The sequence below is a fragment of the Myotis lucifugus genome, unplaced genomic scaffold (assembly GCF_000147115.1).
Source record: "Myotis lucifugus unplaced genomic scaffold, Myoluc2.0 scaffold_306, whole genome shotgun sequence".
Classification (NCBI taxonomy): Eukaryota; Metazoa; Chordata; class Mammalia; order Chiroptera; family Vespertilionidae; genus Myotis; species Myotis lucifugus.
Genome location: NW_005871354.1, coordinates 786700 through 803026, shown reverse-complemented (window position 1 = coordinate 803026; position 16327 = coordinate 786700). Strand labels below are relative to the sequence as shown.

The 16327-nt window shown below is 40.2% G+C and overlaps 2 protein-coding genes across 5 annotated transcripts in view; one reads left to right on the top strand and one right to left on the bottom strand.

The window, feature by feature from the left end:
- Positions 1-6382, bottom strand: part of YME1L1 (YME1 like 1 ATPase) — a 52881-nt gene extending 46499 nt beyond the window's left edge. The window contains exons 1-2 of one of the 2 annotated variants that reach the window (XM_023763882.1): positions 6200-6382; positions 2229-2360 (exon numbers count right to left, since the gene is read on the bottom strand). In XM_023763882.1, the coding sequence (XP_023619650.1) occupies positions 2229-2360; positions 6200-6232 (165 nt within the window). In that variant the 5' untranslated portion in view covers positions 6233-6382. The remainder of the gene's footprint in view (positions 1-2228; positions 2361-6199) is intronic. The other variant, XM_006100268.3, reaches the window with a different exon arrangement.
- A 1235-nt stretch (positions 6383-7617) lies between these two features.
- Positions 7618-16327, top strand: part of MASTL (microtubule associated serine/threonine kinase like) — a 33683-nt gene continuing 24973 nt past the window's right edge. Inside the window, exons 1-4 of one of the 3 annotated variants that reach the window (XM_006100266.3) lie at positions 7618-7868; positions 12139-12276; positions 15357-15496; positions 16175-16263. In XM_006100266.3, the coding sequence (XP_006100328.1) occupies positions 7683-7868; positions 12139-12276; positions 15357-15496; positions 16175-16263 (553 nt within the window). In that variant the 5' untranslated portion in view covers positions 7618-7682. The remainder of the gene's footprint in view (positions 7869-12138; positions 12277-15356; positions 15497-16174; positions 16264-16327) is intronic. The other 2 variants (XM_006100265.3, XM_014465689.2) reach the window with 2 other exon arrangements.

Below are 16327 nucleotides of genomic sequence, written 5' to 3'. Positions count from 1 at the left end.
CCTGCGGACTGAAGGGTCCCAGGTTCAATTCCGGTCAAGGGCATGTACCTTGGTTGCGGGCACATCCCCAGTAGGGGGTGTGCAGGAGGCAGCAGATTGATGTTTCTCTCTCATCGATGTTTCTAACTATCCCTCTCTCTTCCTCTCTGTAAAAAAATCAATAAAATATATATTTTTTAAAAAGAATTGGTCTGTGAAGCAATAACAAGCACTCATTAAAGACAAAACAATAGAACTAATGAAGGTATCATCAGAGGTTAATACCAATTCTACATTTGAGACCATTAGTCTTAACTTCAACATTGGCTTCTAGAATTTAGTTACCTTTCAAGCCCCCAAAAATGTACCTTCATTACTGACCTAGCAATTTCACTTAATGAGTCAAAGATTTAGCAACCTGGATAGTAAAATGGTGTTGTTTATAGCAACAAAAATTTAGAAACAATATCCAACAACAGGACATCATACGATGAAGACTTTGAAGACATTAAAAAATTGGAAAATGTATGACCTAACAAGTTCATAGGACTATTAAATGAAGAAAGCAGAATCCAAATCAGCACTGCAATGTTATTCAATTATCTATATTTATAAAAGGCTAAGCGACCGGCCAACTTGGCCGGTAAGTATGAAGTGCAATGACCACCAGAGGGCAGGCGTTCAATGCAGGAGATGCCCAGCTATAGCAACTCTCACATTCCATGACGCCCTTCGAGCCAGCCAGGAAGAGACTGCGGGAGGTTGGTTCCAGGGCGTGTCCAGCCCATCTCGCCAGTCCTGCCCTGTCGGCCACCTTCTAATCAATTTCCTTTCAATGTGCAACGAATCCGTGCAGTGAGCCACTAGTAAAATAGAAAAGTGCCAGAGGCCTGATGCACAGATTCGTGCCACCAGTGAGGTCCCTCGGCCTGGCCTGCACCCTCTTGTAATCTGGGACCCCTTGGGGGATGTCAGATAGCTGGTTTCGACCCAATCCAGACAGGAGGGAGCCCAATCCCTGCAGGCCTGATCCAGACAGGAGGGAGCCCGATTCTGTGTATTGAGCGTCTGTCCCCTGGTGGTCAGTGGGCGTCATAGCAACCGGTTGACCGGTCATTTGGTTCCTTAGGCTTTTATATATAGAGATAACAGGAAAAAAAGAGCCCTAACCAGTTTGGCTAAGTGGATAGAGCGTCGGCCTATGGACTCAAGGGTCCCAGGTTCGATTCCGGTCAAGGGCACCAAAAAAAACAGGAAAAAAAGAGGCATGAAATATAAACACAAAATGTTGGCATTATATCTGAGGAAAAATAGGTTCATAGGTGAATTTCATTTCTCCCATATACATATTTTCCAAAATTTCTAAAATGAATATAATTTTACTCCATGTAGCATATTTAAAACACATAGTATTTTTCCTTAGGAAAGCTCTCTTTGCCTATAATTTAGAAGAAGGGTGTCAGGATGTAGAAAAACAATGGAATGCCTACAGAAAGAGGCAATAGGAATTGGGCAAACAGAATAAAAGGAAAGCATAAAGGTGATGCAAACAAAGTTTCAACTAATTAAAATTTTTTCTTAAGACTGACCTAACAACTTCCTTCAACTCTTCTTCGACTGTCCTTATATCAGAACTAAGTACGTCATCTATTTATTGGTTCAAGAGGCTTTTAAAACTGACCTAAAGATTATAATGTTTTCTATTTTAAAAATGTATTCTGAACTATAATAAGCACCTCTCTTATTAATGAGCTTTATAAACCCAAGGGTTCCCAGGGTAGGAATTCCCTATATCCTAGGCAACATTGATTTTATAATTCTCTAAAATACTGAAAGTACAGTTTCATAGCTTATACATTTCACTTGCAGGTACCTACATTTTAGTTGTTCAATTACACTATTCTATCCTCCGTGAGACTTGGCAGGTAAATATGGTCAGTTAACTATGGGTTCACTGCTACTACTGGAACAACACAAAATAAAATCTGCATAGTATCACACAAGTAGTAACCTAGAAGTGAATACCAAGTTTACTTCCATATAAAATTTTTATAAAAATGAAATAAAGTAACTTTTCTAACTGTACAATAAAGCCAGGATTAGACATCTTTAATCACAAAGGAGATTAAAGATTAAGCTGATGACAAAAATCACCTTACAAATGTCTAAACATAGAAAAATGCTTCAAACATGTTTACAATGTACTAAATCAAAATGCTTTCTCACACAACCAGGGTAAAAACCATTACCTCATTGCTGGGAGCCTCATGTTCAGGAATCACATCTCGATGCTGGTTTTGAGAAACTGATGCACTGACAGAAGATGATGTGCTTTTTGGAGAATGGAAGGCATTGATGAGATGACTCAAAGGAACTGTAACCTAGAAAATGATTTAAGTTGATATTTAGCGTGTACCACCACAAAATGAAATATTTCAAAGCATATATCCAAAATTTGATACTTCTCAACTTCTCCCCTACACCATCCTGTTCTAAGTCACCATCACGTATATGTAGATTTTTATAATAACCTCCTAACTGCTCTCCCTGTGTGTGCTCTAGCAAAACTAAAGTCAGATCCATCACACCTGCTCAAAACCCTCCAATGGCTTCTCTTCTCACTAAGATAAAAGCCAAAGTCATAAATACTATGATACACACAGCCCTCCTTGGGTCTCTACTACCTCTCTGAATTTATTCACTACTATGTTCCCCCCACGCCCCTTCATTCTCTCTGCTCCAGCCCCACTGGGCTCCTTGCTGTTCCCGAAACACACCTGGCAGGTTCTCACTTCAAGGTCTGCACATTATTTATTCCCTCTTGTCAGTTAGTAACATAGCTTGCCCTTATACACTCTTGAGTTCTTAACTCAAAAGTTCATCAACGGATCCTGAGTGTACCACTCTCCTGCACTGTGAATCTCTGCAATGAATTTCACTGTAAAGTTTTCAGAGCTCAAACTCCAGGCCAAACCAGAGGCTAGGAGGCTATGCTTGCAAGTTCCCACTTTCTAATCACTAGGTCTTACTGATGACCAGCCCAACCCTGATGCTATCTAGTATATAAGCTATTTATTGGTTAAAGAGGCTTCAGAAAATCTGAAGTCACTTTATTGACAGAAATCACCTTATTCACTTTATTAGCATATATCACTTTATTAGCATAAATCCAGGAGTGATCCAAAAGGACTTCTTATAAATAATTACACTCCTATAGCTCACAAAATTCCAAAGTTTTTTTTGCCCTGACTAGGTAGCTCAGTTGGCTAACCATCATCCAGATACACCAAGATTGCGGATTCAATCCCAGGTCATACAGGGCACATAAAAAAATCAACAAGTGAATGCATAAATAAGTGGTATAACAAAATCAATGTTTCTCTCTCTCTCTAAAATCAAAAAGTAAAAATTCAAGAAGAAAAAAAAGAAAGGAATTCCAAGGGATTTAGAAACTCTGCTAAAAATGGGGAACACAAACGAAATCTTTATTCTTTATTATACCACACTAAAATATAAATTCCATGTGGCAAGGGATTTTTTTCCTTATATTACCTTATTTTTCTCTATTTTATTTATATAATTAATATAAAACGTTTCATAAATTACATTTTGTTTTTCTTTATTTTATTCATAACTTACATATTTTATTTTTATGTTATTCAATACCACAGCTCAGTGCAGCAACAATGCACAAAGTAGATGATAGATAAATATTTGTTGAGTAAATGAATTAAATAGGTTCTTCCTATGCCAGGTTTTGTACTATGTGCTTTACTTATATTATCATTTAATCTTCATTTAACAGCCATAAATTTGTTACTATTACACTTCCTACTTAATTAAAACAGCAAAAATTTAGATAGGTTCAGTGGCATGTTCAAAGTCACACAGCTAGTAAGTACAGGAGCAAGAATTCTAACACAGACCATCTGAATCCAGGTTCCAAGTAAAGACTTTTCACTTCAGTTATTGATACAAAAATAAATTTATTATGTTAATTGAAACAGGCTGTAAAACTATCTATAAATCTGTTCTTAACTATGCGAACATATATTTGTGTAGAGATAAAAAAAAATATAGAAGAATTTATTTTAAAAAGTGATCTCTCTGAATAGGAGATTACAGGTCATCTTGATTTCATTATTTATATTTTTCTTTTCAGCATTTTTGGCAATGAGCTGTATTATTTTTAGAACCAGAGTGAAACAGTAAGTTCTTTTAAAACTAGGGGAATAGCCCTGGCTGATGTGACTTCCATGGTTAGAGTGCCAGCCCGAGCACCAAAGGGTTGTGGGTGGGCCTGAAAGTTGGTTGGGGCTGGGTAAATAGTGTTATCCAGACTGATGGAGACTCAAATATGGTACCCATCTGCCAGCTGGGGGATGTGGGGGGGGGGGGGGGGGCAGGTGAGGGCTCAGCCAAAGAACAATATGCCAGAGTGAGCAATAAAAAATGTAAATCTGATCATGTTACTCCCTGCTTAAAAGCATTCAATGGTTTTCAACACAAATGAAAACTAAAGTCCCTTATTATAACTCCCTATATGGTCTGTTTCAAGGCTTCTCCCCAACCTCATTTCTGTCATTGTGCCTCTTAATCACCAGACTCTAGCTACACTGTTCTTATTTTTGTTTCTCCAGTCTGCTAAGTTCTTTCCCATATCGGGACCTCCAGATGTCCTTCCATCCTTTTGAGATACCATTCATTCTTTTTTTTAATATATATATACATATATGTTTTTATTGATTTTAGAGTGAGAGGAAGGGAGAGGGCTAGAGAGAGTGAAACACCTATCTGCTGCCTCCTGTACTCCCCCTACTGGAGATGAAGCGGGAAACCCAGGCATGTGTCCTGGCCAGGAATCCAACCTGAGACCACCTCTGGGTGCACCAGCCAGGGCTCCATTCATTCTTCACTTGACTGACTTCTACTCATCTTCTACTTCATATCAGCATCAAGATTCCACATTTTCTTTCTTTACCTGGCACATTACTGACACCCAGTAAATAATCACTTCTATTTTCTATTATCCAGCAAAACAACAAAAAACCCAAGGGTGTTTGAGTTACACAATTATATGTTTTTTTGTCTTTTTAAATATTTTTTATTGATTTTTGAGAGAGAAGAAGGGAGAGGGAGGAAAGGAGGGAGGAGAGAGAGAGAGATAGAGATAGAGAGAAAGAAAGAGAAACATCATGTGAAATAGAAACGTGATTGTAGTGGTACACACTCCAAGCGGGATCAAACAGCAACTCAGGTATGTGCCCTGACCAGGAACCAAACCATAACCTTTCAGTGCACTGGATGACACAACACAGGGCATAATTATGTTTAAACCAAGAAACTAAAGAGCATTCAAAAAAACATTTTAACATCTGAATGTTTTCAAAACCCATTTGCAAAACTTTAAGAACTCTCAAGAAAAAATAAAAAACCTTCAATATGACACAGAGAAAAGACCATGTGAAAAACATGTGAAGATACATGGCCAACAAAAAGCCAAGGGGAAAATGTTATCATCAAAAGAGATTTTTAAATGAACCCAGAACAAAACTTTGTGACAAGTGTTTAGTGCTTACGAGGAGATAATTGAAAACTCTTGGAATCATTTTTCTCTGCCCCATCTTTTGCTTTAAGAAAAGATGGGGAAGAAGCTGAATCAAAACGTTAACTGCAGGCAGTCAATAACTTGAAAATATCTGACATTTCTGGTCCAATAAAAAAGAAAGAAAGAGCTTTCGTGGCAGATTATCCAAATTATTACAGCACGTTTCGGGGCAATTCCATTTAAAGGGAAAGAGAATAGGGGATCGGAGGCAGGAAAATGGGAAGCAACTATTTACTTGCTTCCTTCACATCGATGGCAAGGAGGTCTCCTGTCCTCCCCCTATGGCGTCGATGGCAAGGAGGTCCCCCCACCCAACCTCTACCCCCGAATGTCCGGCACTAAACAATGCCTGATGGATTCCCCAACAAAAATTCCACGCAGTCAACTCGACAAGCCAAGATCCCCATCACGCTTATGTCACGGCCCTGCTTCACCGTCAGCCCTTTACTCTGAGCGATGCCCCTCATCCATTCTCGCCCCCAGAACTCATGTTGGTCTAATCGCTTCCCTCCAACGATCCCTTAGGTAGGAGAAACTGCTTCTAAGAAAAGCAAATGGCAAACAGACGCGGGCGGAGGGGGGCTGGGGGATGGGCTGGATGCCGGGACTCACCTGGGGCTGCACCGTGCTCGACAGGGAAAACATCGCCTTCGGGCCCTCAGCGACCTCAGCAGCCGGCTGAAACCGCCCGTCCGTCCACGCAAGGAAGGGGCGCAGCCCTTTTTCACCCTCCCCTTACCCGCACTCTCCCAAAGAACGGAAAATGGCCTCCCCTCCCTACAGCTGCGGCACCGATCACCTGCCCCGGAAGCAAAGCTCTAACGCAACAGTACTTCCGGGGCAGGGGAGCACCGCCCCCGCCAGGCCTGTGGCAGCCTTCCGCCTCCCAGTGGCGTCTCTGCCGGTGCTGCTGGCCCCCGAAAGCAGTTGATGATCATGTGGAATAGTACATTGGCTAACCCCGAAAGCTTCTTTGGCTGTATTTTCCTGTTTCTGAGGGACCGGCATGCACCCCGTTAAACCTTTCTGCAGCTTTTTTATGCAATGCATTGTGTCCCGACTGGAACAGAACGAGCTGTAAGGTCTTTTGTTACAAGTTTTTTTGTTGTTGTTTTTTGTTTTTCTTTCCAAGAGGTAACAGATGCTGTGCAATCCATGATCAATGGGTGACCCCCTGTGCCAGGCCTCCTCGGGGCACAGGTAGGCTCTGAGGGCAGGTGGTGTGGTCAAGCTCCATCTGAGAAGCCCCGGCCCAGATGAGGGGACCACCTGATGCAGACCCCGCCCCCCTCTCTGACCACAGGGAAATCCAAGCCCAAGTGCAAGGATGCCAGTCGCCCCAGAACCTGCCGTCTGAAGACGCCCAGGTCCCCAAGGGCTCAGGGCCCGATTCCTGGAACTGGCCACACCCACGGGTGAAGCCGTGGAGGGCGTCTCTGTAACAAGTTTTTTTTATGTCTTCACAATAAGTAGAAAATTCTGACTCTTGATCCTAATCTGTTTCAATCAGGCACGTTACATCCGGTTAAAATGTCAGATTACACCACCCGATTCCTGCTCTTCCAGTTTCTCGACGTCTACGATTTCACTAGCCACCATTTTCCAGAACAAACCCAACCGGTTTACATTTCAGGGGGGAGCAGGGGGAACCGGGGAAGGTCGCGAAGGAGTTTTTTTTAAAATGCAGGAAGTCGGGATCCCAACAGCCTCCTCTGAAGATCGAGAGTTAACTCTTCAAACCCCGCGATTCCGCTTCAGGGACCCGCTGTCCCTTTCCGTGTTTGCAGCACCGCCTTCCCACCCACTCTGATTACAAATAAAGTGGGCCGTGGCCACTGCCCCGGAGTCGCGTGTGGTTGGTTGGAGAAATTCCCAGCGTCCCCGCCCTCACGCCCATTGGATCCTGCGGCGTCTACAAAGGGGAAATGACTGAGATGGGGCTGCGCGGGGCTGGACCAGGCGAGCGCGGCGGCGTGGTGACGTCACGGCTGCGGGCGGCGTGGGCGGGGCCTTACTTTGAACCCAGTTGGCGGGAGCGGCGGCTGGGACCGGGGCTCTGGCGGCGGCTGCAGGCTTCAGTCTGGGCTGGCCCGCAATGGAGTCCACCGCGGGGAGCGAGAAGGAGAGCGGAGGAGGTGCAGCCACAGGGAAATGCGTGAATAGTATCTCGGTGCCAAGACCTCCCTCCATCGAGGAGTTCACCATAGTAAAGCCCATTAGCCGGGGCGCCTTTGGGAAGGTGTATCTGGGACAGAAAGGCGGCAAGTTGTATGCAGTCAAGGTAAGAAGCCCTTATTTCTGCCCCCTGGATGAGGCAGGCCCCGGGGGCGCTGCAGCAACTAGATTGGGTGGCCCGGTTTGCTGGCGCCTGCACGGACCGCGGCGGCTGACTTCTCACCAGGGTGACATCAGCAGGGCAAGTTGGTTGTCTCAACTCTGCCCCACCCTTCCCTTCTCGCCGCGATTGCTTAGGAGACACCAGAACTTCTGAATCCTTTATACCAGCGGTTCTCAACCTGTGGGTCGCGACCCCTTTGGGGGTCGCCTAAGACCATCGGAAAACACATATATAATTACATATTGTTTTTGTGATTAATCACTATGCTTTAATTATGTTCAACTTGTAACAATGAAAATACATCCTGCATATCAGATATTTACATTACGATTCATAACAATAGCAAAATTATAGTTATGAAGTAGCAATGAAAATAATTTTATGGTTGGGGGTCACCACAACATGAGGAACTGTATTAAAGGGTCGCGGCATTAGGAAGGTTGAGAACCACTGCTTTATACTGATTTGGCCTTTACAAGGATTAAGTTTGAAACTTTAAATGTGAAAGTTATTTTCCAAATTATGTTTTGATTCTATCCATTTGATATAGATTAATGTTTGACCTGCTATATAGCGAGAAGATGTCATTAAACAACCTCATTTTTTAACATTAAACCTTCCATTTTAAGTCTAGAATGTATTTTTATTTAAAGACTAAACTGAAATATGTCCTAAATCAGCCTTTTATCCTTGCAGCGGTATATAGCCTTCCAAAAGCATTCAAGAGCTTTCATTGTGTTTGAAGTTGTTCCGGTCATTCTTGCTTGTCCAGTCTCATAGTTTCAGATGACTCACATTTCAGCAGTCAGTGTCCATGATAAAGGGAAGGGGAGAGCCGTCTGACCAGCAGGAGAAAGTTTCAACTTTCTGTTGGACATTGCTATATAAATGTCTATCAGGCATCTCCCTGTTGTACTTGCCTAACCTTGACCACTCCTCTCCACTAACTGCCTGAACTCTGAACCTCCTGTATTCCCTCTCCATTTAATACCAACCACCACCATTATCCCTGTCATAACCTTGTGTCATTTAACTTTCCTCTATTTCAACTGTGTATCCTGTCTTCTCAAGAAGTCTTGTCAATTTTTGTCTAACATTCTTATTACCCCTTCCATTCCAATTCCCAAGTCTGCCCTTCATTCTGTCTTCCTCCTTTAATTCATTCTCTTTCTTTATTCCTTCCTTCTTAAAGTAGAATTTGGCTTTTAAGTAAATTAAAGATTGGGTAACCATCACCGCAATGCAATTTTAGAACATTTCTATCACCCCAAAAAGCTCTCTCCGGCCCATCTGCAGTGCCTCCACCTTTTACCCTCCTCCCAGGTAACCAACAATCTACTTTCTATCTTATAGGTTTGTCTTTTCTAGACATTGCATATAAGTAGAATCATACAATATACGGTCTTTGGTTTCTGTTCACTTGACATGATATTTTTTGAGTTTCAACAGGCCTTCATTTCCATACCTAGTCTACTAGAATAGCCCGCTAACTGGAATAACTTTTTTTTTTTTCATCTGTTCCTTAGGCCGTGGCATACAAGCTAAAATCCGCACCCCTTAGAAAAGCATTCATTTTAAAAAAGAAAGAAAGAAAAGAAAAAACATTTCTGCTTCATTCTGGCTCTAAACTTCCACCTGTATCTTCCTCATATCCTGTGTTCTAGCCACTGCAGACAATTGACTAGTCCCTGAATTTTGCATTTTGTCTTCCTTCTGAGCTTATCTTTATTCTGGTCCCTCCGTAAGTGCTCTTCTTTTACCCTTCTCTGCTCTTCGCCACCTATGTTATTTATGTATTAAGGTTTATCTTAGCCTCCCCTTCAAACCTTCCCTGACCTTTCAGATCCATCCCATTAAAATGAACTCTTCCTTGCTTCCTATGTTCCCAAGATGCTTTGCTTTTCCTTCTACTGTACTTTCTAAACAATCATTATCCGTTGTTGAAATGAAAACCAATGAAGCCAATTCATTTTTCAGTATTTATTGAGCATCTCTTCATTTGTAAGATCTGGGCTACAGTGGTGATCAAAACAAACCTGCATTCATGGAATTTCCAATCTAATGGAATGATAGGTTACAAACTGGCTTTGTCAGTTTCCCATAGTTTTCTTATGGTAAGGATCTAAGGTTGGAATTGACAGTGTACTCATGATTTTATTAAATACCTCATCTTCTTTTCCTTGAGATAGTCCTGAAACTTGATCTCAATGTTACTATTTAGTTAGCGCTCTGCATTTAACGTAGATTATAGTTTTGTCTCTCTACTAGTTACCTTGATACTTGAAAAAAGTAGTGTTTGTTGTTGTTGTTTTTTTTTTGGTAAGGCAGCATTTGAAACTAAGTTTCAGTAGTTGTAACCATTATTAAGATTTTATTTTCTAGGCAAACTTCCTACATTCTTTCTCTTTCTGATTCTATTTCCATCCATCAAAGAATCAGAAAGTAAAAAATATATACACATACTTTTGAATAATTATAAAGGCAGTGTTTATTAAGATACATTTTATTTTCAAAATTGAGCTCTTAGCTGTTAAAGTGTGTATACATTTTTGGGGGGGCGGGGGGAGACACCCTGTAATAAGGTAAGTTACTATTTCTCTGTGCCTAGGTTCCTGGTTATCTGGGAGCTATTAGGAACATTACTACCTTTTGATTTTGTTGTAAGAAGAGCAGACCTACCTTGAGCTAGTGCACAGACCCTGTCGGAGCCCAGTGCAGAGGGTCAGGGTGATTACTTCTTCGCCAACATGCTGGGATGTCGCTCTTCCTGCTTGTGGTTCTCTATCACTACGTGGCCGAGGCCGTCAACAATTCCAAGAAGCTGCCGAAACCGGTTTGGCTCAATGGATAGAGCGTCGGCCTGCGGACTGAAAGGTCCCAGGTTCGATTCCGGTCAAGGGCATGTACCTGGGTTGCGGGCACATCCCCAGTAGGAGGTGTGCAGGAGGCAGCTGATCGATGTTTCTCTCTCATCGATGTTTCTAACTCTCTCTATCTCTCTCCCTTCCTCTCTGTAGAAAATCAATAAAATATATTTTAAAAAAAAAAAACAATTCCAAGAAGCAGAATGAAAGTGGCGCCTTCTCCGCCCCAGGGTTCCAGGACATGGTCTGAGGCAAGATGGACGGTGTGAGGGGCCTTCACACTTCACTTCATCCCTTCTACCCATCACAGCATATAAAGCAATTACACCTGGATTTTTCCAAACAACTTTTATTTCCTCAAAGTCTTCCTTAACCCTATGGAACAAGAAGCTGCCACTGAGTAGAGGCTGCTTTCTTTTCTCCTCCCTTCCCCTAATATAAAAATATAGATTTTTTTTGCGATCAAAAAAAAAAAAAAAAAAGAGCAGAACATGCCCTCGCCAGTGTGACTCCCTGGTTAGAGCGTCAGCCACACACCAAAGGTTCAATTCCTGGTCAAGGGCACATACCTGGGTTGCAAGTTCTGTCCCCGGTCCAGTTGGGCACATGCAATGATGCAGGAGGCAACCAATGGATGTAAGACACATTGATGTTTCTCTCTTTCTCTTTCTCTTTCTCTTTCTCTTTCTCTTTCTCTTTCTCTTTCTCTCCCCTCTCTCCCTCCCTTCTACTGTCTCTAATAATTTATGGGGGGAAAAATATCCTCCAGTTAGGATTAAAAGAAAAAAGAAGAGCTGAACAGAAACTCTTTTCCCTTCTAATATGCAGGGCAGTCAAAGACCATTTGTTTACTCTTTTTCCTTCTTAAAAGGGATGTGATACTTTTGACACTAGATATCAAGATAAGCAATTTTCTGTTGGAAAAGTTCTGCTTTTGCTTTTTTCCCCCATATTAGCTGTTTTTCTGGCAGTTTCCTGGTGGCAATCCAAGGTACAAATGACATCTATGCGTTTTCTCTCTCTGGTTTCATGGTGGTAATTTCAACCCTGAGAACAATTTGTAATTAAAAATGAATGTCTATGCCAGAACCGGTTTGGCTCAGTGGGTAGAGCGTCAGCCTGCAGACTCAAGGGTCCCGGGTTCGATTCTGGTCAAGGGCATGTACCTTGGTTGTGGGCACATCCCCAGTGGGGGGCGTGCAGGAGGCGGCTGATCGGTGTTTCTCTCTCATAGATGTTTCTAACTTTCTATCCTTCTCCCTTCCTCTCTGTAGAAAATCAATAAAACATATTTAAAAATAAAATAAAAAAATAAAAATGAATGTCTATTGTCATGTTATCTACTATAGGTTGTCAAAAAAGCAGACATGATCAACAAAAATATGACTGATCAGGTACAAGCTGAGAGGGATGCACTGGCCCTAAGCAAAAGTCCTTTCATTGTCCACTTGTACTATTCACTGCAGTCGGCAAACAATGTCTACTTGGTGAGTAAACAATTTTACTTTTTTGTCTTCAATCAGCAATCACAGTGACTTAAGGCTAAGGTCTCTGGGCTCAGAGTACCTCGGTATAAATTCCAGCTCTTGCACTTACAGTGAAACATCAGTTCTCTAACTTCTCCCATCTCCAACAATTGGGTTCTCTACCAAGTTATTTACTGAAAAAAATGTCTCTCATTGTGGAACAACCCTTTCATGCTGACCTGAAATAATAATACTCTGTGAGGGTATGATGTGGAGCTAGGTGCATATGTTCCCCTTTTATATCAGAGATATCTACTGAAAAGCGGGAATCCATAAAAGTACTAGAAGAAAATTGATATCAGTATTTTTATAATCATAGGATGGCACAAGATTTACTAAGTACAACATAAAACTTGCTTAAATTTTAAAAACATGTGACACAAAATACCATATACATGGTCAAAGGACATGTTTGGATAAAATAGTTATTGTCCAGAAGAAAAAAGGGCTAATTTTACTACTATGTAAAGAGATTTGCCAAGCTGGTATAGCTCAGTGGTTGAGCATCAACCTATGAACCAGGAGGTCATGATTCAATTCCCAGTCAGAGCATATGCCCAGGTTGCAGGCTTTATCCCCAGTGGGGGGCATGCAGGAGTCAGCCGATCAATGATTCTCTCTCATTGATGTTTCTCTCTCTCTCTCCCTCTCCCTTCCACTCTGAAATCAATAAAAAATATTTTTTTAATAAAGAGATTTTACAAAGCAATAAAAAAAGGATAAGTACCCCAGTAGAAAGTGGGCAAAGAATAGAAGTGGTTCATAGAAGAAATATAAAATGCCAAAAATAATATGTAAAGATACTATATCTCCCTGAAAATAAATAAAGTAAACATTTAAACTGGTCTGTCTTTTCTTTCTTAGATTAACAAAGATGAAAAGGATTGGTAATCACTGTTGATGAGAATATATTTCCAGTACTAGTAGGGCATATAGCACAGATTCTGTGCTTAATAAATGTTTTTAATGATTAATTTCATCAATAAATATTGACTAACTTCTATGTACCAGGGAAACTACTAACCTAAGGAGGAAAGAAATGACCTTGTTTTATGAAGTTCTTAGTAGGCAGTATTTTATAGCTTAATATTATAGAAAATTTTGAAATAATAACCAGTATGTATACAAGAAATAATAGAACTTTGCAACCACACACAGCAATAATGAAATCATCTGTAGTTGCATAATGCTAAAATCACTGAATGAAAGTTTGTTGAGAAACAGGTTATTTAAGTAGTTTCAAAGTATCTCCCCCAGATTAATTATTAATTGCAAAGGGGGAAAAAAGTACTTCTTCAGTGAAGAAATCTGGAAGTCACAACTTTAAGTGATCAAAGTTAACATCACCAGTAAAAGAACACACTGATGTTAGTTGAGTGTCTCACCTGGTTGGAGTCACGGAGAAGGACTCAATATTGCTAATGTAGTATTCCTGCCCAAAATGCATAACTTGAATTGAATAGTGAAAAAACAATAAGATGTCATAAAAGACTGCTTCCCACTATCCCCTCTAAAAAGCTAATAACTGTTTCAGATTAAAGAATACTAAAAAAGACATGACAACTGAATCCCATTCATGATTCTGGCTTAGGCATGAGGGATGGGGAGAAATGCTCTCAAGGACAATATTGAAATCAGAGAAATGTGAATATGGACAATATGTTAGATAATAGCATTATACTAGTGTGTTAAGTTCTCAGAATTATATTATGCCATAGTTATGTGAGAGCATCCTTTTTTTAAAATATATTTTTTTATTGATTTCAGAGAGGAAAAGAGAGGGAGAAAGATAGAAACATCAATGATGAGAGACTCATTGATACGCTGCCTCCTGCACGTCCCACAGTGGGGTTGTAGCCTGCAATCCAGGCATGTGCCCTGACCAGGAATCAAACTGTGACCTCCTGGTTCATAGGTCGATGCTCAACCACTGAGCCAGGCCAGCTCGGCTGAGAACATGCTTGTTAGCAGATACATGATGAATTTAGTAGTGATGGGTCATCATATCTTCAACTTATTCTTGATTATTTAGCAAAGATTTAAAATTATATATTAATATTTGCTAATGCTGCCATATAGTTTTTTCAATTAAACTCTTTTATCTGAAAAAAAAACCTGCTTTTATATGTGTTAACGTTAATAATTGTTATTTTGAAACGTAATTATCTTAAAGGTTCGCATAAATATTATTTGTTTTATAGTCATATATGTGGAGAGGAAAAAAGTGAATTTGGCAAACTATTTTAAAAACTATATGGTTACCTTGCTCACCAGAATATTGACTGAATCAACCAAACTTTTTGTACAAATGTTGCAAATAAGATTCCTAAGGAATTTACAATGAAGAAGGAAGACAAGTGTAACACACAGGAAATAATTAAGGAGTAATATAAATGTATATAATTAAGAGTAGTCAGAAGGCAACTTTATGAGGGATGAGGAGAGTGGAAGGCCAAGGATCAATGTCATGGAGGTGGGATATATACGACACATGGAAGGCTTATTAAGGTTGGAATAAGTACAAGGGCAAGGAAAAAGGGAGAAGAGAGACCATTTGCTAACCGGTTATGATCCTTTGTTATTGTACTTTGTTAATTCTAAGACAATAAAGATTCAAAAATTCAAAAAAAACAACAACTATATGGTAGCCCTAGCCAGTTTGGCTCAGTGGATAGAGCGTCGGCCTGTGGACTGAAGGGTCCCAGGTTCGATTTCCGTCAAGGACACATGCCCAGGTTGCAGGGCTTAATCCCCAGTTGGGGGCATGCAGGAGGCAGCCAATCAATGATTGTCTCTCATCATTGATGTTTCTATCTCTCCCTCTTCCTTCCTCTCTGAAATCAATAAAAAAAATATTGAAAAAAACAACAACTATATGGTAACATGGCCAAACCTGGTATTAATGTAGACTGAGTGGTACCGAGAAAATGTGCTTCATAGAGAACCATGCTAAAAATATGTAACTGTGATGCTCAGATAATATAAATTTTAATGTAATCATATTGATTTTATTTTCCAACATTTATGTTCCTTTCTGATAGCTAATGGAATATCTTATTGGTGGAGATGTCAAATCTCTCCTACATATATATGGTTATTTTGATGAAAAGATGGCTGTGAAATATATTTCTGAAGTGGCACTGGCTCTAGATTACCTTCATAGACATGGAATCATTCACAGGTAAAAACTGACTTTTCTCTGGACTATTACTTAAAAACACAAATAATCAAATTATGTTTTAAATATTTGCATAATCATTTGCCCATATATCCAGGTTATCTGAAGTCTATGATTGTAAATCATAAATTTACCCGTGTGTAAATTAACGGGTTCCATCAGTTCTTCCTTCGTCTCCTTGTGTTTTTAATATGTTGCTTTGACCATGAGTGTACCACTTTATTGTAATAAATATTGAAGCGTGTTTTTTTTTCAATCCTTTACCACCATACAAAATTACCATATTTTATAATTCCAGCTGATTTATGGTGTGCAAAGAAATTCGAGTTTAGTGGCTCTGCTCTATGAAAGCTTGATCTTAACCTCCTTGAAAGAAGTAAACAGGATTTTGACCTAGCTTGAGATTTATTTTATCCAATGACATTGATTTCACTTAGTGAGCTATCTAATGAATGATGCAAAAGATAACCGTTAAATTAGTTTTCTTTGTTGTAGATTCATATATACAAAAGGTTGTTTGCTTTTAGACTTTTCTGTAGTTTCAAAGCCACCAATGAGTGCCTTATTTTAAAGAAAATAAATGGGGTTTGAGACTTCTGTAACTTTTTTCCCCTCAAGAAAACTCTAACATCAATACTAGCTCTCTTTTAATCATATCCTATTTATTTTCTATATGTGCAGGGATTTGAAACCAGACAATATGCTTATTTCTAATGAAGGTCATATTAAATTAACTGATTTTGGCCTTTCCAAAGTTACTTTGAATAGAGGTAAGAAAAATGGGAGGTAAGTACCTGTTTTAAAATCTGGCCAGGTAGCTCAGTTGGTTGAAGC